Below are 26572 nucleotides of genomic sequence, written 5' to 3' on the forward strand. Positions count from 1 at the left end.
GAACCATATCTCATTTAACCACATCTCATCATAGAATTAATTTTCTTATTTAATGTATTGTGTGATAAGTGTTATATACTTTGTCTCCCATAATTTTTCTGCGATACACGATAGCCCTGCCCTGTGAGAATTTACATCATACGTGAAAAGTGCGGTTGAAGAGAGACGTTTTAAGAAAAATAAAGCCAATCTTACCACAACAGTTTTTATTTATCCTTCTAACTTAAGGTCATGTAACTTGAAAGCTCTAGGTGAACCTCGAGCTAACTCCTATTTATCCAATATCAATAACTAAATGTACAAGTTCTTACTCAACTTTGCTAATCCGATACTGAATTCTTGCCTTGGAGGTACTGTCGTTATGCTTTACCCTGCACACTGCCAAGTACCGTTATATATAAAAGTTATCAACCCTCATTTTTGCAATTATGCAATATTCTACTAAAAAATTACAGTACATGGAAGGTTTTATATTTGAGAGAGATAGCATTACCTCTTAATTTTATCTGTTATCCCTCACTTTTGCAATTATGCTATGTACGACTGAAAAATTACAGTACATGGAGGGTTTTAAATCTAAATAAAAGAGAAATGGCATTACCTCTTGATTTTATCCGTTGATCTTTATCATAACTTTAATTGCCTTTCCATCCTTGGCAGTGTGGAAAGCCTGGTGTACATTGCCAATGGAGAAATTATGAGTCACTAGAGAAGAAAGATCCACTTTACCTGAAGTTACCAATGCCAATGCAGTTTCATAACTGTAAAAAAAAAATTACCATTTCAATGACCATTCCATTTTTAAGTGCATATATTTAACCTTATATTTAAAAGACAAATGATGTCTTGCAAAGGGTGACATCCATATAAACGAAAAATTAAATATCTTGAGGTTTGATAATATTATACAGTAACAACTGAGAGGTCTTGAAGAAATATTTTTCTTCTTTCTAACAAAGGGGGGCAGATTAAAGAGAAATTTTATTGTCACTTAAAAATTTTGGCAGGTTTTAATATGTATTAACAGGTATAGAAATACTGTATAATATTACTGAATGGAAAGTTTTTCATACTTTTTCTATATTGCACCAAACATTTAATAGGAGAATTTTCATTCTTTTCCCATTGTGCAAGAAATCTATGTATACTCCTGCAATATACTTTTCTTATGTTCACAAAACAATTATTTGTTCTTACATGAATACAAATCCTCGTCCTTTAACAGGAATGAGTTTTTAAAGTAGCTGGAAGGCAGCTGATAAAATTTTAAGAAGGTAACAGTCATTACTGTTGGGTGATAAGGATGCCCCGCCCACCCGAAAGGCCACTACACACTTCACATTGTTTACAGCACTCCTGGCACCGTCTATTGGCTTTTTTAATCTATGTGTTTTCTTTTCGATAACATCAGTTTGTGTGCTATGGATATTTGACAGCATTAATGTTGGTTTTTATTCCGTCACGAATGGGAAGGAGTGCGTGCTGTTGCTGAGTTGAAGGGGAGGGGCGTCATTCTTCTCATCAGCGTCATCTGTGCCCGGAAAGGCACTAGAGAAATATCTCATGTCAGTGCTGTCTCTTCATGGACTTCCTAAGATCTCTTTCCTTATTGCAGTATCAACTTCAAATCCACACAAGGAAAACCTCAAATTCCTGCTCCGCTTCTGCCTCACCTTCATCTCTTCACACATAATGCCTGTCTTGATAAAATTTGTCCTTTATGTTTGAAGAAGTCCAAGAAGACCGATCGATTAGAATTGTGTATACGCTACTCCTACCACTTCTCTCCTCGTAGGAGAAAGAGTGCTGCACCATGAGTCCCTGTGACTCCCTTCACTGCAAACAATGATTAAGACAACCCAAGACATGAGTTAATGCATAGAACACCTTACAATACTCCTTCATCTCATCACATGCTGCCAGTTGGGATGGAAGGGTTTTGTCAGTCTTTCCCCTTTTTAAGTGTATAAGCCCAAATTTTGCCCTTTTAATTATAAATGCCAGTCTTTCCCCCTTTTGAACAAAAAAGCCCATCTTTCCATATTTTGAACGGGAAAGTCCTCAAGAACAATTGGAAGTTGCACTCGTGTGACTCCTATTGTTTCTCTTCCCCTGGGAGAGACTCACCAAGGATGATTTAAAGATGACAACTGGCACGCCCTCCCTCATATGTTTACCTGCGCATTTATCTGTACAAGAACATGCCCTTCTTTGTTTGTGCCGGCCCCCTCAACTGCTCGCACACCTACTACTGCTCCAGTGTTAGCACGTCATCACTTGTTAAGGTACACTACTAAGCAAGCCCTCGCCTGTTCGCGAGTGTGCACTGGCGAGCACTGGCTCTCATATGTTTACAATCTCCCACAAGCTCTCTCCTGTATTTCCTTTCTCAAGACAGAAATGATCAAGATATTCATATCTTATTGGACACGTCATGTGCGAGTGCCCACCTGTTAGTGGACAATAGTCTGATCCCAAACACTCGTCTACATGCATGTCCCCCACTCCTTTCCCTCTTCCAAGAGTTCCAGAGACAACAATCCAGCAGATGGAGCATACAATCAGCAAAATACGCAAACTTAATGACGTTGAAAGACCATTTCGTCCCAGGTAATGTATCACACAAGAGGATCAAGATTCCAGTGTTCCGTATTGCCAATGATCTATAGGTGCACTATCATGGCTTAAACGGTCCCAGCGTAACCAGTCACTGGGATATCAGTCTCCTTCGTACTCATCGGACATCTTGCGATTGGATCTCACGCCTGTTCCTCATTGACTTTGGGTTACAGAACTTCAGGCATCTGCTTTTTTCCAGTTTTTCCAGTCCAAAATACTAGTGAAAGAGGAATCCATGATAGTTCTCATTGTATGAGCTACAAAATCTTCCCTTCTCATGAGTGCCGAGTTTCCTCATGCTTTACCCTTTGCTTCATCTTCACGGGGATGTTCCGATTGTTCTCTCTCCTGAAGATATGATTCCTTGCGCCTTTACTACAGAATAATAACTTCCCATGGGATTGGCCATGTTCTGTAATCGGGAATCAAGCAATCTGTAACTACACCATCAGATCAGGGAACTAATACACTTGTTTTCTGTTTCTTCCCAGAGATCGTCCAACATGCCAGGATCTTTCAACGCATGAGATTTTATAACTCGCCAAGACAGTTCCACAACCTAGATCTTCCCACGCTCCAAGACTTTACCAAATGCCAAGATTTTCCAACTGGTTTGAGCAATTGGGAGTGGAACAGGTGACTTAACAGGTCCAATCTCAGCACTCATACAAGCACCAAGATGTCACATCATGTTCGCATGAGAGCCAAAAACAGTTCAGTCATTGAAGTAGATCAACCAGCTTCATTCATCCCTTCTTCTTCTACAGGGAATCACTTCGTTCTTGTTGGAGATCAGCTGGAAAATGTCTTGGGAAAGAAGGATTCTTAAAAGAGTTTCGAAATATACATCAACCATACAAGTAGCAGACTTTAGTCGGTTAACAACAAAGGCAGAGATCTTCATGACTTACTCTATGATTACCATGGTCTTTACCCTCATTCCTAAGTTGTTGATGAGACTTCTTTCTTTAATAGACAAGCTAGTCCCCACTGCCAGGTACCCTTTTTTTATTAACAGAAATGATATTTTCATTATAAAATAAATTTTTGAACATACTTACCCGGTGGATATATATATAGCTATCACTCTGATGTACGGCAGAAAATTCAAAACTCGCGGGCAATCGTAGATTGGGGAGCTAGGTGTACTACTAGCGCCACCACTCACCAGGATACTGGAACCATTCCACAAGTCCTCAGGTCTTCTCTGAACCATAGGTCTCTAGAGGGGCGGAAGGGAGGGAGTTTAATTATATATATCCACCGGGTAAGTATGTTCAAAAATGTATTTTATAATGAAAATATAATTTTTAAACAGACTTAGCCGGTGGATATAAATATAGCTGATTGACACCCTTGGTTGAGGGTAAGAGACCAGCTGTAAACAACATAGGAAAATAACTCAAGAGTTTTGATAAAAACAAACTTAAGGGTTCGTACTTGATAAGGAAGCTGACTTTTATGATTCTCTGCCTCATTAGTCCGCTATCCTCATGAAGCCCAGCAATCCACTCGGGGCTGAAAGACCTCTAGGAGCTGTCATATCTGGGGTGAACACCCCTATGACTGGACCTCAACCAATACCCTTGATCTGAGCGCTCTCAAGAAACAAGTTTGACCACCCGCTAAAATCAAAAGATTGCGGAAGACTGTCCCAGGCTCCACATACAACCAACAAGACAATAGTTTCAAGAGAAGAAAATAGGTATTAGGATTAGGGGAATGTAGTGGTAGAACTTTCACCCACTATTGTACTCGCTGCTATGAATGGTCCCAAAGTGTAGCAGTCCTTGTAAAAAGTCTTGACATTCTTTAAATAATGTGAAGCGAACACAGATTTACTCCTCCAAAAGGTTGCGTCCATAATGCTTCGTAGGGATCGATTTTGCTTGAAAGCCACTGAAGTTGCCACAGCTCTGACTTCATGTGTTCTTACTTTCCGCAATCTAAGGTCAGCCTCACCGCAGTGAGCGTGAGCCTCTCTAATCAAGAACCTGACAAAATACGATAAGGCGAACACCATAAGGCTTCAGACTCGCCTCGAAAATTCTTGGTTCTGTCTAGGTAAAATTTAAGAGCTCTCACAGGGCACAGGACCTTCTCTATCTCGTCACCAACCCCATCTGACAGGTTGGGAATCTCGAAAGATTTCGGCCATGGATGGGAAGGACGCTCATTCTTGGCCAAGAAACCAAGTTGCAAGGACCATACTGCCTTTCCAGTACAGAAGCCAACGTTCTTACTGAAGGCATGAACCTCACTAACTCTCTTCGCAGTCGCTAGACTCACTAGAAAAAGTGCCTTTAAGGTGAGATCTTTAAAAGAGGCTAAGTGTAAAGGTTCAAATTTCTCAGACATAAGAAATTTCAGGACAACATCCAGATTCCAAGCTGGTGTCACTATCCGATGCTCCTTGGAAGTCTCGAAGGACTTGAGAAGGTCTTGAAGGTCTTTATTGTTCGAGAGGTCTAGGTTCCTGTGCCTGAAAACCGCAGCCAACATGCTCCTGTATCCTTTAATGGTAGAGGAGGAAAAGTTACGTTCACTCCTAAGGTGTAGCAGAAAGTCAGCTATTTGGGCTATAGAGGTATCGGATGAGGAAATTGAGGTGGCTTTGCACCAATCTCGAAACACCTCCCATTTGGACTGGTAGATCCTGATGGTAGAGGATCTCCTTGCTCTGGCAATCGCTCTAGCTGCCTCCTTTGAAAAGCCTCGAGCTCTCGAGTCTCTCGATAGTCTGAAGGCAGTTAGACGAAGAGCGTGGAGGTTTTGATGGAACCTTTCCATGTGCGGTTGCTGGAGCAGATCTAACCTCATTGGCAGGCTTCTTGGTATGTCCTCCATCCACTGATGTATCTCGGTGTACCATTCTCTTAATGGCCAGAGGGGAGCAACCAATGTGAACTTGGTCCCTTCGTGAGAGGCGAACTTTTGTAGGACTTTGTAAAGGATTTTGAAGGGGGGGAACGCATACACTTCCAGGTGAGACCAGTCCAGCAAGAACGCGTCGATGTGGACCGCCTCTAGATCTGGAACTGGAAAGCAGTATGTTGGAAGCCTCTTCGTTCTCGAGGTTAAGAATAGGTCTATGGATGGATGTCCCCATATCCGCCATAGTTTCTCGCAAACCTCCTGATGCAGAGTCCATTTTGTGGGAATGACTTGGCCTCTTCTGCTGAGGCAGTCTGCCATCACGTTCCTTTCTCCCTGTATGAACCTTGTTAGTAAGGTGATGTTTCTCTCCTTCGTCCAAACCAGAAGCTCCCTTGCAGTGAAGTAAAGGGACTGCGAGTGGGTTCCGCCTTGCTTGGTGACATAGGCTAACGCTGTGGTGTTGTCTGCGTTTACTTGCACTACCTTGTTTCGGATTAGTCTTTCGAAACTATGAAGGGCCAAAAGAACTGCCAGAAGCTCCTTCTGGTTAATGTGAAGACTCTCCTGGTCTTTGGTCCAAAGACCCGAGCATTCTAGTTTGCCTAGTGTTGCTCCCTACCCCGAGTCCGAGGTATCCGAGCACAACACAAGGTCTGGGTTCTTGTGTGCTAGAGAGAGGCCCTCCTGAAGTCTGAGATTGTCGTCCCACCATTTCAGGCAACTCTTGACCGTCTCTGGAAGCGGAATGGTCACTGCTTCTAAGCCCTTCTCCTTGTCTCAATACTGGTTAAGGTGAAACTGGAGAGGGCGAAGATTAAGTCTCCCTAGGGAAACAAACTGCTCCAGTGACGAGAGTGTTCCCAGAAGACTCATCCACTTCCTTACAGAACAAAGGCTCTTCCTTCGGTAAAGACGAATCTTTAAGAGAGCTTGTTCTAGTCTTGTGGGCGATGGAAAAGCCCAAAAAACTAGACTCCGTATCTCCATCCCCAAATAGAGAATTGGTTGAGATGGGGTCAGTTGAGACTTCTCCTCGTTGACTAGGAGACCCAACTCCTTCATTAGGGCCAAAGTCAATCTGAGATCCTTCAGACAGCGATCGAAGGACGACGCCCTGAGTAACCAGTCATCTAGGTATAGGGAGGCTCTGATACCTGTCGAATGCAGGAAGCTCGACACGTTCCGCATGAGTTTCGTAAACACAAGAGAGGCGGTGCTGAGACTGAAGCACAGAGCTCGAAATTGGAAGACTTCCTTCCCGTATACGAACCTTAGATAGTGTTAGAAGGTCGAATGAATCAGGATATGGAAGTATGCATGTTGGAGGTCTAGAAAGACCATCCAGTCGCCTTCCCTTACTGCTGCTAGCACAGACTTGGAAGTCTCCATTGTGAACTTTGATTTCAGAATGAACGCGTTGAGCACGCTCACATCCAGCACTGGTCTCCAACCCCCTGAGTTCTTTGGAACTAGGAAGAGGCGGTTGTAAAAGCCTGGAGACTGGCGGTTTAGCACCTTCTCCACAGCCCCCTTTTTTAACAAAAGGGACACCTGTAGGCGCAAAGCTTGTCTTCTTGCGTCCTCCCGGTATCTGGGAGAGAGATCTATCGGCTCTTGGACTAGAGGGGGGTTTCTTTACAAAGGGTATTTTGTACCCCTCCTTCAACAAGAGGACGGACCACTGATCTGCTCCTCTTCTCTCCCAAGCCTGCCAGAAGTTCTTCAATCTGGCCCCTACTGCTGTCTGAAGTTGAGGGCTGTCAGACTCTGCCACGACCTGATCTAGCTCCCCTCCTTTTACCTCGTCTTCCATCAGAACGAGAGTTGCCTCTGTTGGAGGCTCTACCATGAAAGGGAGGAATGAACCTCGATGCAGGGGTGTCCACTTCGGTCTGCTGCCTGAAAACGACGAAGGCAGCACCTTGCGAGCCGTTTTAGATACCAGGTCATGGGTGTCTTTCAAGGCTAGCGATGAAGCTATTTCCCTCACAAGCTCTTGGGGAAAAAGCGAACGAGAAAGCGGTGCAAACAGAAGCTCCGACTTCTGGCAAGGAGTAACTCCTGTAGCCAGGAAGGAGCACAATGTCTCTCTCTTCTTAAGGACACCCGCCGTAAAAAGAGCAGCAAGCTCATTAGATCCATCCCTTATGGCTTTGTCCATGCAGGACATAATCTGAACCACAGACTCATTATTACTAAAAACAGACACTTTCTTACTCAAGGCTCCCAACGCCCAGTCTAGAAAGTTGAACACTTCAAAGGCACGGAAGACGCCCTTGAGCAGATGGTCGAGTTCCGAAGTGGTCAAAAAAATCTTCGCACGTCTCATGGCCAGACGACGAGGAGAGTCTGCCAGGCTTGAGAAGTCCTCCTGGGCAGAGGCAGGTACTCCCAAGCCGAGAACTTCTATCTCATACCAGACGCTCGAACGAGAAGCAAGCTTAGCTGGGGGGAAGGCAAAGGCTGACTTGCCAAGACTCCTTTTAGACTGCAACCAGTCTCCCAGCGAATCCAAAGCTCTCTTAGACGACCGAGAGAGCACCAATTTAGTAAATAGGGGAGCTTGTGTAGACATCCCCAAGGTGAACTTTGAAGGAGGAGAGCGTGGTGCAACAGGCACAAAATGTGAAGGAAAAACTTCCTTAAAAACAGTCATAATCTTTTTAAAATCTAAAGATTGTTGCGAGGATCTAGGTTCCTCTTCCTCTCACAAGATATCCAAAGGTACAGCTGTGGAAAGGGGGTCATCCACTTCCTCCTCAGAAAAAATTCATCCGGAAGTTTGACGTGCTTGCGAGGTGGAGAATCAACAAAGTGTCGGGAACTGTGAGGAACAGCTTGACAGCCTGCATCAGCCTGTCGATGGGTAGCAGGAAGAGAAGGAAGATCGACGTCACGTCGGGGCTGCATCGACTGACGTTCAACATCACGTCGAACCTGACGCTCGGCGTCACATTTGGCAGCATGCTAAATACTGGGGGTCACGTCAGCGCGACGTGAAACTTCACGCTTGGAAGCATGGTGAGAAGGGTCACGCTTATTAGAACCGTGACGCTCCGCAAGCGAGGGTTCCTGTCGTTCATGGGCTGGACGGTAAGACTGCATGAATGAGGAAAGTCTCATCTGCATGTCCTGCAGCATGCTAAAATTAGGGTCAGTCACAAGTGTGTCAGAGCGTGACTTCGGTAACGTCCGTTCTGCAACGTCATTGATGACAACGGGAGCAACAGCACTCACGTCACGTCTGGAACGTCCAGACGAAACCACAGAACCGTGACCCTGCAAAGGGGTCTACGGAGCAACCATACCAGACGTTTTAAGGGGACGTTTGGCAGATGTACCTTCATCCGATGAAGGCAGACGTTCTGGACTGCTGCAATGACTGCAGCCAGGACATTGACTTTGATCTGAAGGGCTCAATATCCTCTTGAGAGGTCTGGAATCCTGACGCCAGTTTTTTCTACTGACGTTAACGTCATCAGAGGATGAGGAGAACTTAGCTCACCTCTCCCATGATAAGGGCGATAGTTACGTGCAATGTCAACCGCACCTCGTGAGGGGACGTCTGCTCGTCGGTTAAAACTATCGTTCCCTTTCGTCGATTGACATTCCTTCTCCCAGGGGTTGTGGAGCTTGAAACCGGTCTCGTACTGGGTGAACCACAAGTATGAACAGACGTACCCTCCACAACACTGAACACATTCTTCGCACTTTTATCACTAACACTGGCACTTTTCAACAATTTAACGTCGGACATTAGCTGGTTCCTGTCCGTAGCAAGCGACTTGACCTTGGCACCAAGGGCATCATGTCCATCAGTGAAGGCTTGTTAGTGCTAGTAGGGGGTTCATGGACTACCACTACAGGGGAAGGAATAGGTACAGGTACATGGGGAGAGGAAAATTCTCTAGAGTGAGAAGAGTTCCTTCTAACCCAATCTCTCTCTAACTTAAGAGTGTACTTCTCATATTCAAGCCACTCGGTATCAGATAAAATAACACACTCATCACATCGATCCCTTAACTGACATATTTTACCTCTAAATTTATTACAAATAGAGTGGGGATCGATCAAGGCCTTAGGAGGGCGGGTCTTACAGCCTTTCACACATTTCCTATACACAGGGGAAGGGTCGGCCATTTTGGAATATCCAGAGAGAGATCAAACAAGCAAGGGTAAAAAATAGTCAAATCAAAAAGAGCTTCAAGAAAAGTCGTAAGAAAATCCAACCAAGCGAATGCCATTAACCAAAAAAAAAGTACTTCACCAAAGCTGTAGAAAACAGGAGGTTATGCGCGAGCATGAAATTCCAATGTTGTCGCCATAGCGGCAAAGAAGAACTGAGGACTTGTGGAATGGTTCCAGTATCCTGGCGAGTGGTGGCGCTAGTAGTACACCTAGCTCCCCAATCTACGATTGCCCGCAAGTTTTGAATTTTCTGCCGTACGTCAGAGACGTTAGCTTTATATATATCCACCGGCTAAGTCTAATGTTTAAAAAAGCTACAGTATTTCCCACAGCCAGCTCCCGGCAATTACTCCAGTAGTTCCTGAAGCATCACTAGCCAACAACCGACGTTGTGCCTTACCCTCTGGTTTTGTTGAAGCAAAAATATAAGAAGATCTACCCTAGTAGATACATGATGATCCACATCGCAAACACTCCTCACCTCAGGGGAGTCTGCTGTCCACTGACGTATCAGGGGGAGGGATGTGACGCCCACCTGAGAATCCTTTCCGTCTCGGGGGTGTGATCCACATAGGAAACGCACCTGTTTTTCAACCTCAGGTAATGCACATAGAATTGCTACTTAGTAAGGTTTCCTAAGAGGCTCATTTCACAGACTCTTATCAAGTAGGTGTACTCTTAGGAAGTTGACAAAACAGTAGAGCTATTTGCAGGGTTCATAAAGACAGGACTGTTTGAGTAAACCCATAGGGACGCATTGTAAGAGTCATTGGTGATTCCTACATCATTGCTTAGCCGAAAAGCCTTTTTACTTCAAGTTTTCATCATTATTTGAGCAGCTTTCCAATCATATAAACAAGAAACTTTTACTGTTCTGCTTCCCAGTCCCAGTCCACCGACAACATTGGAGAATGCCTTTCCTCCCAACATGTTGCCTTCAGAATTCTAGAGGATTCCTCATTATCTGCTTCAATTTCCTGTTTCACTGATTACTCAACAGTCGGTTGACGACATGAGGCTCGGCATGACCCTGATTGCTACCAGGTGGCTACATACCAAATGATACTGTACTCACATAAACTGTTTTCTCTCTTCCTTCACTAGGGGAGCTTCTTAATCTTCAAGGTAGGAAACCACTCAACCTCTATACAAGTTTAAACTAGGTCTTATATCTGGAATCTTCATGAGAATCGACAAGACTCGTGAAGAGCTTCTAAGGAAGAAGAGCTGCATAGAACGTTTCCCAAGTTTACAAGCCTTTCAAGCGATCCTGCGATACAGGTGGTAGATAGGGCTTCAACCCTTGAAACTGGCCTCTACTGGCCTAGTCCTGACAAAGCAAGTAGGCAACAGCATAACTCTGCCTCTATCACAAATCCTTCAGAAGGATAAAAGATAATCTGTTATCTTGGTTCAGGAGTTTTGACCGTGCCCGAGAATCCAGCCATTCGTCTCTTCCCTACAAGAGTGACTAGCAGGGACCAACAGGACTTGCCTTCCTTTCCCAGGACACAATGACTCTTCCTATATCAAAGGAAGTAATGCAAATAGATCCAAGAACTCTATCTCTCTAGCTTTGTGGAACAATTAAGAGGTGCTTTTCCTGCTTAAAAGATGAAAAGACAAAGTCAGTCATATTGGATATCGTAGCTCTCGGGAAGAACTTGTCAAGGGTACAGCTGTTGAAGTCACTAGTCAGGTAATAACAGGCAACCTTCTCTGCCCATTACCTAAGGAAGTGTACCCACAGGTCCCTAGATACGAGTATCCTTGGCCAGGTGGTAGTTATCCTACAGATTGTGTAGTAAATTTAGCTCCTTCTCAGGACAATAAACATCTTGTCTAACTTAATGATCATGATATAAGTCTAGAATGAGAGGTGAGATTGATTGGCCTTTCTACCTCTTCTCTTCTGCTCCTTGGGGTGCAGCAGTCACTCTGCTATTTACTGGATCAGATGCTAGATTCAGGTAAGCGTGAAATTTGAAAACTAAAATTGTATTTCAGACCAAATTGTTTGGGCTTATCATTATAAAATGAGCCCCTTAAGAGAGTTATATCCGTAGACTGAACTTGATACTCAGTCTCTCAAGTTATTCTCTGGAATATTAGATACTGTACATCCATCAGGTGGCCTGATGGTAATGTGCTTGCCTAGTGATTGCCAGACTGGGGTTCGAATCCTGCTCAAACTCGTTAGTTCCTCTGGTCGCTGAAACCACACCATCCTTGTGAGCTAAGGATGGGGGTTTAGAGGAGCCTATAGATCTACCTGATGAGTCATCAGCAGCCATTGTCTGGCCCTCCCTGTCCTAGCTTGGGCAGAGAGGGGCTTAGGGCTGATCATATGTATATAATGTATGGTCAGTATCTAGGCCATTGTCCTGCTTGCTAGGGCAATGTCACTATCCCTTGCCTCTGCCATTCATGAAAGGACTTTTAACCTTAAACAGCAGGAGGGTTCTTAATTTAAGGCAATAGTTTGATCGATCTACTCAATTCATGCTGGACTATTTAGACTTCATTGTCATCTTAGGAAGTCTATATACACTACAGTCTGTTTTAATGGAGTTGACAGTATTGCCAATGATAATTGTTCATTGTCAGAATAAGACCATTCACATGTTTAAGACAATATTCTAAAATTCCTATCATAAGGTATTTACCTGTTAATCTTGCAGCCTCATTAGTTAGCAAAATTAGACTAAAACCTTGCTTTGATTCAAGTACAGGTGACAGTACTTGAATACAAGTTCTCAAGTACACTTTTCAAGTACAGCAAAAACAGACAAAGTTTGCTTAGTACTGAAGAGTTTGCTTAGTACTGAAGTAATGTTATGGTGAAATGTTAATCTTAAGTTTAGAAGAAATTATATATTGAAGAAACACATGGTAATAAATACAATAATCTTATTATCCTACATTATCTAACTTGCAATTTTTCAATCAAAATCATGAGTGAAAGGTAACAAATACATACTTACCAATTGGCATATCTGAATATTCCTCTAATGTCCAGTTCCTTTGTAGTAGCAATCGTTAATGGGAGAGAAACCTCATAATTTCCCCTGCCTACAGTCACCATCACTCCCATTGGTCCACTTGCCTGAAACATTAAGTAAATCTGTATCCAATGTATATACAGAAATAAAGCCAACACAAAAGGATCAAAATCACTACACTGTTGTCTAATAAAACAATGGAGAATTACTCTAAATGTTTCATAGGAATCTATCAAACTACCTCAGACTAAATATCTTTTATACATGCTGTTGTTTTTACATCAGAAATAAAAAAAAATATGCATTTCCAGTAAATTGGCTACATACAGTACTAGTAGCATAGTATTGTATCTCAATTATACTTCTACTGTAATTCACTTTCAATCACCTCATGGTAACAGATGAGGTCAAGACTGAATGCTCAAAATAAAAGAATTAATTTTCTCCTGTTCAAAACCTTTCACGAGACATATATCAGCTTATGTGGCCTGACAACTTACATGTAAGGTAGAAATAGATGAGAGCAGCTTGCAAAAAATACCTTTACATTTTTCAAAACTACTGTAGCTTCTGAAGGGTACAAAGGTGCTTGTTTCACTAAACAATTCAGTAATGTACTGTAAAATTATATAGATATGAAATTTTTCTCAAAAAGGATTTGTCTAAAATGTTAGTATCATCATTATTCAAAATTAACAAATATTCATACGAAACAAATCTAAAGTACGATTAAATTGCAAACCATGATTTCACAGAATAAGAAAGCTTATATGAAATGAAAGAAGTAAGAAAACGCAACACAAAACAGTTCAACAAATAAATAATTATATGCTGCATTATGTAAATGAGAAAACTTAAAGAATGATGCTTTTAAGTAACTTAATTTCATTTTCATCACCTTACTTGATAAAATTAGAATTTTACTGATGTCAGTATAAGTATCACATTATAATATGATATGTCTTTCTTTTTTTAATTCTAGGCACCAAAATCCAACATAGGGCCAGTATAAGTAATACTGTACATTATAATACAGTTCGTGTCTTTTTCTAAAGGTTCTAGACATCAAAACTCAACATGGAAAGATGACAATGTGATGATGGTATATTTAGTCCTTATTGCAAATTTACTAAAGGCACTAACAGACGTTTCTGGTTCAACTAGCATTTATCATATCATGATGCTTCCTGTGGTACTGTACTGTATACCATATCATAATTACAGAATACCGTTGTCAGGAATAAATTTAATTACTGTAATTCCTTAAAGCAACCTTGTTAAAAGGATAAAAATCTCAGGATGCTGTTGACATTTAAAGGGAAGAGTAATATTCTAATAATTGAACACAAGACATAAAATATCAGCCATTAATAACTTAACTTCCAAGTACCGTCTAGCTTTCACATCTTATAATATGCCTTGCATACAGGTTGAAGCCGTTTTTATCATGGCAATGGTATGAGGAATTATACTGCCCGTAATTAATACATTGTATCTTATGGATATGAAGATAGTTCATTATTTCTGGAATCAAAGATTTACTGTCATGGAACAATGAGAAAATTATTTTTCAAAAGTAAAACCCATAATTATGAAAAATCTACCAACCTCAAAAGAAAAAATCTACCAACTTGAAAAGAAAAACATACCAGAATGCCTGCTTGGTAAGAGGAATCGGCCCCTGAACACTCAATTATAGAAGTTGGCGGAGAAGTCATCTGTTCCCGTATCTTAGCAGCCACTCCTTCTGGGGTAAGACCCTTTACATTGACAGTGTAATTTGCACCCAAAAGTTTAGCAAAATTCAGGCGATCTTCATTAATATCTAAAAAGAATCAAATACAACGGTATTAAAAACAAGATTAGCAGTTCAAACCCCTAACAAGACCAAAGTTCTTTCAAGAGTATTGACTTCTCCCTGAAACCAAGACAAAGTAAAATAAATATAATGCCTAATTAAGACTTGAAGATTACATCAGTTCATGCCCCATACAAGGTGATATTGGTAATACTGTATAATTAACTGGGTACCATTGGGAATGGAGGTGAACGATTACGTAATAAAGTTATGTTCATACAATTTTTTACAGGAATACTTGCTACTTTGGTAACTTGTAGCCATTAGAAGTGTAGAGGCATGGATTCTAGGTTGTTGGTTACAACTTATATAAAAATTAGAAGCATGTTAGTATTATAACCAAGAACAATGTAACATTAACATATAATTAAAAGAAACAGTATTCTTATGAAAGTGTATTTAAAATCTCACCTGTGATACAAATGGGTCCTGCACCCATGGCTTTAGCAGTGAGTAGTGAAATAAGCCCAATGGGACCAGCGCCCAGGATCAGGACGGAGGCTCCTAAGGACACTTCAGCCCTCTTGCAGGAATACACTGCAACGGCCAAGGGCTCGAGCATGGCTCCTTCCTCATCGCTTACATGATCAGGTAACCTGGGGGTGGAATGCCATTTCAAAATTGTGATTATGATGGATTTTGAACTCCTAATAAGTTATTTAAATAGGAATTCCATAAACTATATATTTTGATGTAACGACTTTTCTAGTACAATTACACAAACGTTTCCAGACACTTTTACATAATGTTATAACCATTATTATTGATACTATATTATTTTCCTTATCGTCATTATCACTATCAATAACAATGAGCATTTTTATAAAAGTCAACAAGTATAACAATTAACACATAATAACTACAAGCTTTATGTATATTAGTTTGTACGTAATTATACAATAATGTATGGAACGTTTTCTCCGTTGATTACACTGCACATGCCATACCAATTACACATACTGTATACAGAATACATGAATTCCAAAAATAATATCAGTAAACGAATAAATGAAGGCAAGAAATAAGCTCTACACATACTGGAACGTACATGTAATAATTAACAAATAATGTTCTCAAGTGTACTTGAAAATTTGCATGTACTTCAATGTAAGTACACACATATGTTCTACAAATTAAACTGAAATTTTTTTTCATATCAAGCATTTAATGTCTTGTTCTTTAGAGTTGGCAACGTTATATAATATACAATAATGCTATGAAAACCAACGAGGGAGGTGTCTCGACGACTTATATGAGAGAAAATTATACACAATGCCATTGACTAAAACCGTGAAAAAGAGAACACCATCTTATAGATGATAATTTCATCGTGTGAACCACGTTCTGGATATGATTCTCTCTCTCTCTCTCTCTCTCTCTCTCTCTCTCTCCCTCTCTCTCTCTCTCTCTCTCTCTCTCTCTCTCTCTCTCTCTCTCTCTCTCTCTCTCTCTCTCTCTCTCTCTCTCTCTCCAGAGAACTGCTTAGGATTTACAACCACCAGCTAAAAATCGAGTGCCTAACTTCATGCTTAGGTCAACAGAGTATGTGGTTATTTTCAGGATAATATTTTCTGTCTTAAATTTTGAATAAAAATCAATTCAAGCTGGAAAAAAAGACCTATTAAATCAATGCACATTTCTATTCATTAGCAAAGTATTCTTTCGATCCTACATTAACGAAATGCAAAGGAAAGATGCGAGATCCAAAAACGTGAATTTTATTAAGAAGTGATTACAACATAATCAAGAAAGTAGATAAAGTAGGCTGGCTACATTGGTAAGATAATTGTGTTCCTCAGATATCTTGTGTTCACATTAGGTCATTATTATCTTAGTAACTAGTATTAACGATCAACTTCAATGCAGGCTGCTGTAAAAAGAGAAAGCCAGAGTTAGCATTAATGCCAACATAACAATGAAAAAATGACAATCTTTTCTGAACACCTTATCTTTACTGACTAAATCGTAATCGATATTCAAGGGAAAACACTATGAGCATGTCGTACGTAAGGTAACAATATTTCAAAGTAAGTTAATTACAGTTGGAAAAAGATAAGAAATTTCTATAAAAAAAACTACATAATTACATTGAAAATTATTTTTATATGGAGTTAATAATGTTCAAGTTTTGATAGATAAATTTCCGATTCCATAATGAATATTCTAACAATTTACGAGTATAAAATTAGTATCGAGTTCAATGTTAAAAGTAAATCAAAGTAGATTGCCTAATTATGTATTTCGAGAGCTTTCACAAGTGCATAACATTCACTGATACAATTTATTACTACTTAGAGAGAGAGAGAGAGAGAGAGAGAGAGAGAGAGAGAGAGAGAGAGAGAGAGAGAGAGAGAGAGAGAGAGAGAATGTGCAGTATTATAGGAAATATCTCCATTTATTTATATATGGATAACATCTACACAAAATTACAATTGTATCTGGACTATTTATATTTACATATATATATATATATATATATATATATATATATATATATATATATATATATATATATATATATATATATATGTATATATATATATATATATATATATATATATATATATATATGTATATATATATATATATATATATATATATATATATATATATATATATATATATATATATATAATATATAAAATCTCAAATCAAACAATAATGCTACACCCAAATTATTCTTCCAGAAATCTTTATAATTAGGCCTACCAAATAGTTATGTGAACGGTAAACATCACGTATAAAAAAACCTTTAGACATTATTTCAATTACTAATATAAATTTCCACCAGGTAGAAGGCTACCTTCGTTAACATTTCTTAGCCAAGTCTTACTTTGCTTTTTCTATATATTTTATATGTATACATACATATATATAAAATCACAAATCAAACAATTACACCCAAAACATTCCTCATGAAACCGTTATAGTTAGGCCTACCAAATCCTTATATTTTTTTTTTAATCACTAATTAAAATTTCCACCAGGTAGGCGACTACCTTCGTTAAAATTCCTAAGGCAGGTGTCATTTGGCTTTTTCTAAACAACCAAAACGTGATGTTACTCAGCTGAACATCTCAGATCCAGACCCTTTTCTGGGGATTGGGGCATGGTTGGGTTGGGGCGGGTATGGGACTAACACCCAATAACCGCAGCCAACCCGAATGCCCTCGGGGAAGGTTACTTTTCTTATTCGTGAATCTGAACTTTCGCCTTCAATATGTAAACATATAAGAACTAAATTAAGTTATCGTAAGAAGTAAACACAAGGCTTGTGTATTTACTTCCAAAACAAAACCCTATTTACCGCTTTAATCCAAAAACTTGTTATACATTGCTGTTGCTATGACGATTACAGTTGCCATGCCTTCATTTAATACCGGCTTGCGTCATTAGATATGACGAAAAAAAAAAACAAATACAAAATAAATAGCTGCCGTAAACTTATCTAATGAATACGAATATATACCATAACTATCAGCAAGGGACCAGCTGTGAAATTTCCGGTAATAACTGGCAACTGACTGCCGAAAACCGGGCTTGTAGGAACTCGGCAGGCGGGAGAGAGACCACATCTAAAAGATCTTAGTAACATCCCTGTTCTGTTCAAGGTGAATCACTGGGGTGGGCGAAGATTGGAATTTTATACGATCTGCCTGAACACAATTATTCGTGAGTATTCTTCATCATGTTGTGAATTACATGAACTTAGTGTGATATCAATTGTCGTGAAAAATACTAACTGGCATCTTCGTCTGGCACAATCTTTCATTTGTAAAAGAGTGGCACTTAATGCAAATATGATATTGTGGTTAAGTTCTTGTGGCGAATAATGGTACGTAGCGACATTTGAATAAAACTAATACTGAAGTGTTTCATGAAGAGATTACATGCAAGTCGTGAATAAAAAATAACGTCTTGGGATTTAGTAAAATCATCACGTCACTTCATTAATACACGAACTCTTTAATGAGAGAGAGAGAGAGAGAGAGAGAGAGAGAGAGAGAGAGAGAGAGAGAGAGAGAGAGAGAGAGAGAGAGTTTAATGTTCTCATTACCTAATTATGTTAATGTTTCAACAACTGATAAAAACTCCATTACGCAGTTGAAAAACTAAACAGGGAAACTTTGTTAGTTAGTGTGACTCTTCTCTGTTTGTACCTTATGAACTCTGAAATTATACTTCTAGACTGGTTTCATCATCATCATCATCATCATCAGCCTCATCTCCTACGCCTCTTGACACAAAGGGCCTCTCACAGATTTCGCCAGAGATTTTAAATAAATACTTCTACACTCATCATTTCCCACTTCACGGTTCATAGTCCTCAGCCATGTAGGTCTGGGTCTTCCAAATCTTCTTGTGCCTTGTGGAGCCCAATTGAAGGTTTGGTGAACAAAAGCTGAATGAGGCTCTTTTGAAGGAAGCCAGATTCCCACTGAGTTAAATTCAAAATCAAATCTTTAGCATTCGGGAACAGGTCCTCAACACCTTAACTGATTTGGTATCTTGTTCTCACCCCCCAAAAAATGTTTTCATTGGAAACACCACATTCATAAAAAGAAAAAAAAAGTAAAAATAAAACTCAGTTGACGTTGGTGCTCAAACATCCTGGCTGGGTGACAGAATTGATTTCCAGACCTTACAAATGTGATCAAGTGGTCTACCTCTAAAACATGGCAAACTTTTTTTTTTTTTTGCAACGGGTACCAATTATTACTGCAAATGATTAAGTGGAAATTCTCTTCAAGCGAAACAAGATATTGGCTGCATGAAACACATGTTATTTAGGAGTATATTCTTGCATTCAAATAAATGTTAACATATGCAATTATTATTTTAGTTGCTGAGATAGAGGAAAAATACCGTAAGTCACATAAACAAAAAAAATTCAAGCAATTGTGTACATTCTAACAAATTTTAACGGGGCATTAATGGTCAAATCTGTGATAGTTTTAAGTTAGTATTTTTTTAAGGAAATGTCACATTAAAGAAGTAATCTGTTTATATAATGTTACAGATTTGTTCATTCAGGTTAGATTAATTCTCAACATGATCGATGTCTAATTTATATAGCTCCCCATACTAAACGCAGATATAGTTCTTTCTGTTGTGGCCTCTTCTTCAGAAAAATATCTTAACTTTAAAATTATTGTCTTTATGAATATTTTGTTATCATTCCTTTCTATTGTATACACGTCTTTATAGACTGAATCATACAGATATTGAATAAATTGAATATTCATCTATTATCATTACAAAACCTTTAATTACCATGATCACAAAACGCTGGAAACAGCACATAATATGGAATATATCTGACTTTCTCTTTTATTCTACAGATTTAACTGGAAATTTACACACACCTGGATAATGCCCTACTTGAAATTAGATCTTCACAACCACATCCTTCCGGAGAACTGGCCAGATCTGAAGGAGCGCTTTGGATATGGAGGATTCATTCAACTGGATCACAAAGGATGCTCTATACCAGGTTCGTAGTTTAATCATCATCACCTCCTACGCCTATTGACGCAAAGGGCCTCGGTCAGATTTCGTCAGTCGTCTCTATCTTGAGGTATTTAATCAATACTTCACCATTCCTCGTCTACTTCACGTTTCATAGTCCTCAGTCATGTAGGCCTGGGTCTTCCAACTCTTCTAATGCCTTGTCAAGCTTAATTGAAAGTTTGGTGAAACTAATCTCTCTTAGGGAGTACGAAGAGCATACCCAAACCATCTCCATCTACCCCTCACCATGATCTCATCGACATATGGCATTCGAGTAATCTCTTTTAAAGTTTCATTTCTAATCCTGGCCTGTGAAGATAATACACATTTGTTGTTTGTTTAGAATAAACCAAACATGCACACACTACGCTTACATAAAAAAGGTTCGCAGTTCGATTCCGGCCTGCCGACCTTTTGTGGGGCTAGCCAATGTCTATATACATATTTGAACATTGGGGCTAGCAACTTCATTCTCTGAGACTTCCTGAAAACTGAAAGGCTTTACCTTTTCGAGCACAGTCTTCCCTCGAAGGAGGAAAAATTAGTTTGGTGGAAAAATTTATGCACATTTCAGTGTACCTGACACAAGAATGTGTATTATATCTTTATTAAGTGATATGTGCGGTCAGAGAAAGAACATTATTTTGATGCGAGTGAAAAGCTAAATGATAAGGAAGTGAGTCGAGAAGATTTTGGAATGAATATTGTTAGAAGGTAGATACAGTGCTGAATATAGTTAGTGAAGAGAAACGTGAGAAACTAGTGAAAGTTAAGAGAAAATAGAAGCAAAACAATAATTCTGAGGATTAATGGATAACAGTAAGATTAAGCAATGTAATCTAATTAGGATTGTGAGGAATAGAAGTGGTTGGTTCGTACATTGGACAGACAGCTTAGTAATTATTAGATACCCTTGTATGGTAAAATGAGGACATGAAAACATCCAAGCATTGAAGACTTCAATGTATAAATTAGCCTGTATATAGTTTAAAGGAAATAATAGGATCACTACATATAAAGGATCAATGACACTGAAAAGTTGTTAGATAAGAAAGAAGGTTGTCATTTGCTGATGCCATGTTGTCTGGTGAGTGTGAATAGAACCTGCTGAAACCAGTAAAATACTTCGAACGTTCAAGACAAAGAGATTAACTTTACTTGAAGCAAGGGTAAGAACAAGAGTTAATGCTAAGGATTTGTGTTTTAAATTTTTTTTAATTTTTTCCTAATGGAAGTAAATTTTGAAATATAGCCAAGAGGACGGTGGATGTTGAATACAAACTTGAGAAAATAGTTGAAGCAGTAGATATAAACATAGCGTGGTATAAAATGTGAAGTAAGAAGGAAGGAATGAGTAATAAATATGTTTACATATATGAAAAGATGGGGGTCAGCAGGTAATTAAAGGGTATTATCTATGAGTTTTGAGGACAAAAGAAGGGAGGAGTGTGGATGCTAGATGAAAGTGAAGGCCACAGTATTTGTAGGGGACTGACGATCCTTCTAAGAAGGGATATAAAACCACCTTAATGTGAAAGTTTTTTGCACTGAGTCTGCTCCTTAATTCTGCAGTTAAAGGATGAATGGGACAGTAACTATCGTCTTGTTTTTTTTCACCTTTCTATAGGAAAGAAATATATCATTAAATATGAATAAAGCATTGATTTGGAAGCTCAAGATAGAGACGGCTGGCGAAATCTAACCGAGGCCCTTTGCGTCAATAGGCGTAGGAGATGATGGTGATGATGATGAAATATATATATATATATATATATATATATATATATATATATATATATATATATATATATATAATATATATATATATATATATATATATATATATATATATATATATATATATATATATATATATTTGAACTCATTCCTCTTGAATGAGATGGGACCGGTAGATTTCAGTTTCCTGAATTTTCATCAAGTCTTTAGGAGTGAGTTTGCGAGCCCCAAGCTATAAAAATGTTTCCTGCCCAAAATTCATAAATCCAGTTCATTGGATCCCTCTGTTGGACATATCAATTACATCTTTTCAGAAATGGAGAACCAGCCTACATAAACTTTAATTGATTAGCCCTTAAACTACAATCAGTATCTTAGACAACAGGTTCCCCTTGTGTTATTTAACCTTTTTTTCCACGTCCAGGCAAAGCGAACATGGTGAAGGACGGTAAACTCTTCAGAGTCGTGGATGAGAACTGTTGGAGCCCGTCGGCTCGAATCAGGGACATGAATGACACAGGCGTCACTGTCCAAGCCCTGTCTACAGTTCCTGTCATGTTCAGTTACTGGGCTAAGCCTGATCATACCCTCGATCTAAGTAGGTAAGTTTTGGATCAGTAGTAGTTAAGCCTACTACTACTACTACTACTACTACTACTACTACTATTATTATTATTATTACTTGCTAAGCTACGGCCCTAGCAGGATGCTATAACCCCACGGGCTCTAACAGGGAAAAATAGCCCAGAGAGGAAAAGAAACAAGAGGAAATTAAACATTTTAAGAACAGTAACATTAAAATGAATATTTCCTTTATATACTATAAAAACTTCAGCAAAACAAGGGGAAGAGAAATAAGATAAAATAGTGTGCCCGAGTGTACTACCCTCAAGCAAGAGAACTCTACCCCAAGGCAGTGGAAGACTGTGGTACAGAGGCTATGGCACTACCCAAAACTAGAGAACAATGGTTTGATTTTGGAATGTCCTCCTAGAAGAGATGCTTACTAATATGGATTACTGATTGTATCGTCTACATAGATTATTATACTGTGTAGATGGATTATAATTGGTTTCTTATAGTTCCTGAGCAGAAATAGCTAAACCCACTATACGGATCATTGATTAGGCTATACTCTGGCTGGATAATTAATGGCTTCTCATTTTATCCGAAGAAAACGAATCACTACAATGCGGGTTGCAGAGAATGATATATCAAAATAAAGATTATTTGGGTGCTCTAAGCAAGGAGTGTGTGGCTTTAACTTTTGGTCGTTGGTTATAAAACTCGCCGGGGGAAAAGTTTTGTAAGTAGGTCACCTTAGTGTAACATATATTGTTAATTATAAATATTTTCTAAATGTTTACTCTAATGAATGATGTACCTAGGGAATGAACTTCATATTAATTAATTTCCAAGACCACACATTACTAATAATCATACCGCTGCTGGTGCTAGTATTTCCATTATTAATAATAATACCAATATAGTTACAAGTTAAATTTAAAAAGTGAGAGACTGTAAATGCAATGATTTCAGAAAGGTACAATGTTTGGTAAGGAAAGAATTATTACCACGAAAGCAAGGTAAATGAACCCTTTATATCATACAAGGTGAAAAGATAAAAATTCAGTCACTTGCAGCAATAAAATTGGATGTTCCAGGTGTATATAAAACGTTGACTTAACAAGCATGCTTGTAAAACTCTGCTCCACTAGAACCAATATGCAAATAAATTCACGTTGCCAAATTTGACAGCTGCAAACAAATGTTACAATAGTAGATATATCTAATAAGCCATGTTGCTTGAGTTGATAATTATATAAAGATCCATGCTACTCAAATGCATACAGCTTACGTTACACGAATGGATAGATATCCATACACTAATATTGCATGAATGGATACCTTTTGACCCATGTGCAAGAAATGTTTACGGATTGCTCTTGCTTGAGGGTACACTTGGACACACTATTCTATCTAATTTCTCCCTCTCTTGTTTTGTTAAAGTTTTTTATAGTTTATATAGGAAATATTTATTTTATTGTTGCTATTGTTCTTAAAATATTTTATTTTTCCTTATTTCCTTTCCTCGCTGAGCTATTTTCCCTGTTGGGGCCCCTGGGCTTATGGCATCCTGCTTTTCCAACTAGGGTTGTAGCTTAGTAAGTAATAATAATGATAATAACAATAATAATAATAATAATAATAATAATAATAATAATAATAATAATAATAATAAACGTGTTGTATGACTTGGTATCTTACAACGAATGCAATAACACCACAAAAAATTATTAATAATATTTCCTATGTCATTCCAGACTCTTGAATGATGACATGGCCAAAACAGTGCAACAAAATCCGCGGAGATTCGTAGGTCTTGGAACAGTGCCTATGCAGGCACCAACGTTAGCCGTAGAGGAACTGAAGAGGCTGAAGGCTGACCTCAAATTTCCAGGCATTCAAATTGGATCTCACGTCAACGAGTGGAATCTAGACGCCAAGGAGCTTTACCCCATTTGGAAAACGTGTGAAGATTTGGGTGAGACCTATCCTTTTGCTTTACTTATATATATATATATATATATATATATATATATATATATATATATATATATATATATATATATATATATATATATATATATAAACTGTAACATTGTTGCTTTAAATAGAAGAGAACTTAGTTCCTTTATGCAACGCAACTAATTAAATACGTGATTTTATTGATCCGTTTGAAAATTAATAAGGGTAGAATATCCTATGATATTTTAAAAATCTTTAATAAAAATTAGGACATTGCGTTTAGAGGAAATTTGCTTGGCAATAACTTTCAATATTTGTCTCGTTGACCTTGCTTTAACCCTGCCATTCACGACACCATAACAATAAATATTGTAAATTCTGGCATTTATTTGGTTAAAACATATAATTCGGACTATCACTTGACTACAAATACATTTCTGGCAGTCACCTAACTGAAAATATATTTTTGGAAGTCATTTGACCACAATTATATTTAGGTAGTCATTTGACTAAAATATATTTTTGGCAGTCACTTGACTAGAATTATAGTTTTGGCAGTCATTTTACTAAAATTATATTTAGGTAGTCATTTGACTAAAATATACTTTTGGCAGTCACTTGACTAGAATTATAATTTTGGCAGTCATTTGACTGCAGTAACTTGACTAAAATATATTTTTGGCAGTCACCAGACTAAAAACATATTTTTGATTGACACGACTATAATATATTTTGGTTGTCACTTGACTAAACTATATTTTGGTTGTCACTTGACTAAACTATATTTTGGTTGTCACTTGACTAAACTATATTTTGGTTGTCACTTGACTAAACTATATTTTGGTTGTCACTTGACTAAACTATATTTTTTTCCCAGTCATTTGACTAAAAATATATTATGGAAGATATCTGCCTAACCATGCATTCTCTACTATTTTTTGACGAAAATATAGATCATAACAAAATTAAATTACAAACTATGGATTTCATTCTACCAAGTAAGTTGTAGGTCGTGCAGATACTCAACTGACAAAAATTACAATACAGTATAGACGTTCGTTTGACATCAATTCTATAACAGCACTTATATCAAATTATTATTATTATTATTATTACTTGCTAAGTTACAACCCTAGCAGAAAAAGCAAGATGCTATGCCCAAGGGCTTCAACAGGGAAAAATAGCCCAGTGAGAAAAGTAAATAAGGAAATAAATAAACTATATAAGAAGTAATGAACAATTAAAATAAAATATTTTTTTAAAATTAACATTAAAACAGATATTTCTTGTATAAAATATAAAGACGTGTATATTTAGCTTCAAAAATATGTTCCTTACCCAAATCCAGGAATAAGCACATAAGTATTGTATCAAAATCCTCAGTCCCAGAGTTTAAACTTTTAAGGTAATTACCTTAGTTTCAGGTAATTTGTATGCTTTCAAGGTAATTGTTAAGGTAATGATATTTTTAATGTAATTTCAGTTTTATTATCTTCAAATTTAAGGAACTTGGAAAATTTTTAAGGTAATCTAGGGTAAAAAGCAGCAGCATCTAAGGTTAGAGTTCTCTTGCTTGAGGGTACACTCAGGCACACTATTTTAACTAATTTCTCTTCCTCTTGTTTTGTTAAAGTATTTGTAGTTTATATGGGAAATATTTATTTTAATGTAGTTACTGTTCCTAAAATACTTTATTTTTCCTTATTTCCTTTCCTCACTGGGCTATTTTCCCTGTTGGGGCCCCTGGGCTTATAGCCTTCTGCTTTTCCAACTAAGGTTGTAGCTTAGCAAGTAATAATAATAATAATAATAATAATAATAATAATAATAATAATAATAATAATGGCAACATGCTCAAGTTTAAACCCTGATACTCCTCACCCACAGATCTGTCGATATTTGTCCATCCCTGGGATATGGAGATGGGAGGGAGGCACAGTAAATACTGGCTACCATGGTTAGTGGGGATGCCCGCAGAGACAGCTACTGCTATTTGTAGTATGCTCATGGGGAATGTATTAGAACAGGTGAGTTATGCATTGGTTTGGGGAATTAACGCGAACTCTTCATCCATGATACTCTCATACAAGGTGTCAAAAGATTAATATATTAATCATAAGTTAAATAATTTGTTGTATTAATATCAGAATTGATGGACACGATTATGATTACTTTTATGATCGCTTTGGGGTTTCAAGAAGCGAAGGTTATATAAATTAATCCTATACAGTAATTATAAACATTCAAAACA

General features: G+C 38.2%; 2 protein-coding genes across 7 annotated transcripts in view; one reads left to right on the forward strand and one right to left on the reverse strand.

Moving 5' to 3' along the window:
- LOC137624255 (sorbitol dehydrogenase-like) overlaps positions 1-26572 on the reverse strand; it is a 49815-nt gene that overhangs the window by 12022 nt on the left and 11221 nt on the right. For 5 of the 6 annotated variants that reach the window (XM_068354782.1, XM_068354781.1, XM_068354780.1 and 2 more), the window contains 4 exons: positions 14956-15140; positions 14336-14511; positions 12669-12790; positions 352-761 (listed from right to left, as the gene is read on the reverse strand). In XM_068354782.1, the coding sequence (XP_068210883.1) occupies positions 611-761; positions 12669-12790; positions 14336-14511; positions 14956-15140 (634 nt within the window). In that variant the 3' untranslated portion in view covers positions 352-610. Of the gene's footprint in view, positions 1-351; positions 762-12668; positions 12791-14335; positions 14512-14955; positions 15141-26572 lie in introns of those variants that run through there. The other variant, XM_068354778.1, reaches the window with a different exon arrangement.
- The window catches only part of LOC137624879 (2-amino-3-carboxymuconate-6-semialdehyde decarboxylase-like), a 9701-nt gene continuing 1188 nt past the window's right edge, over positions 18060-26572 (forward strand). Inside the window, exons 1-5 of the mRNA XM_068355822.1 lie at positions 18060-18216; positions 19887-20038; positions 22217-22394; positions 24117-24337; positions 26209-26348. Of these exons, the coding sequence (XP_068211923.1) occupies positions 19918-20038; positions 22217-22394; positions 24117-24337; positions 26209-26348 (660 nt within the window). The 5' untranslated portion in view covers positions 18060-18216; positions 19887-19917. The remainder of the gene's footprint in view (positions 18217-19886; positions 20039-22216; positions 22395-24116; positions 24338-26208; positions 26349-26572) is intronic.

This window comes from Palaemon carinicauda, chromosome 31 (assembly GCF_036898095.1).
Source record: "Palaemon carinicauda isolate YSFRI2023 chromosome 31, ASM3689809v2, whole genome shotgun sequence".
NCBI lineage: Eukaryota > Metazoa > Arthropoda > Malacostraca > Decapoda > Palaemonidae > Palaemon > Palaemon carinicauda.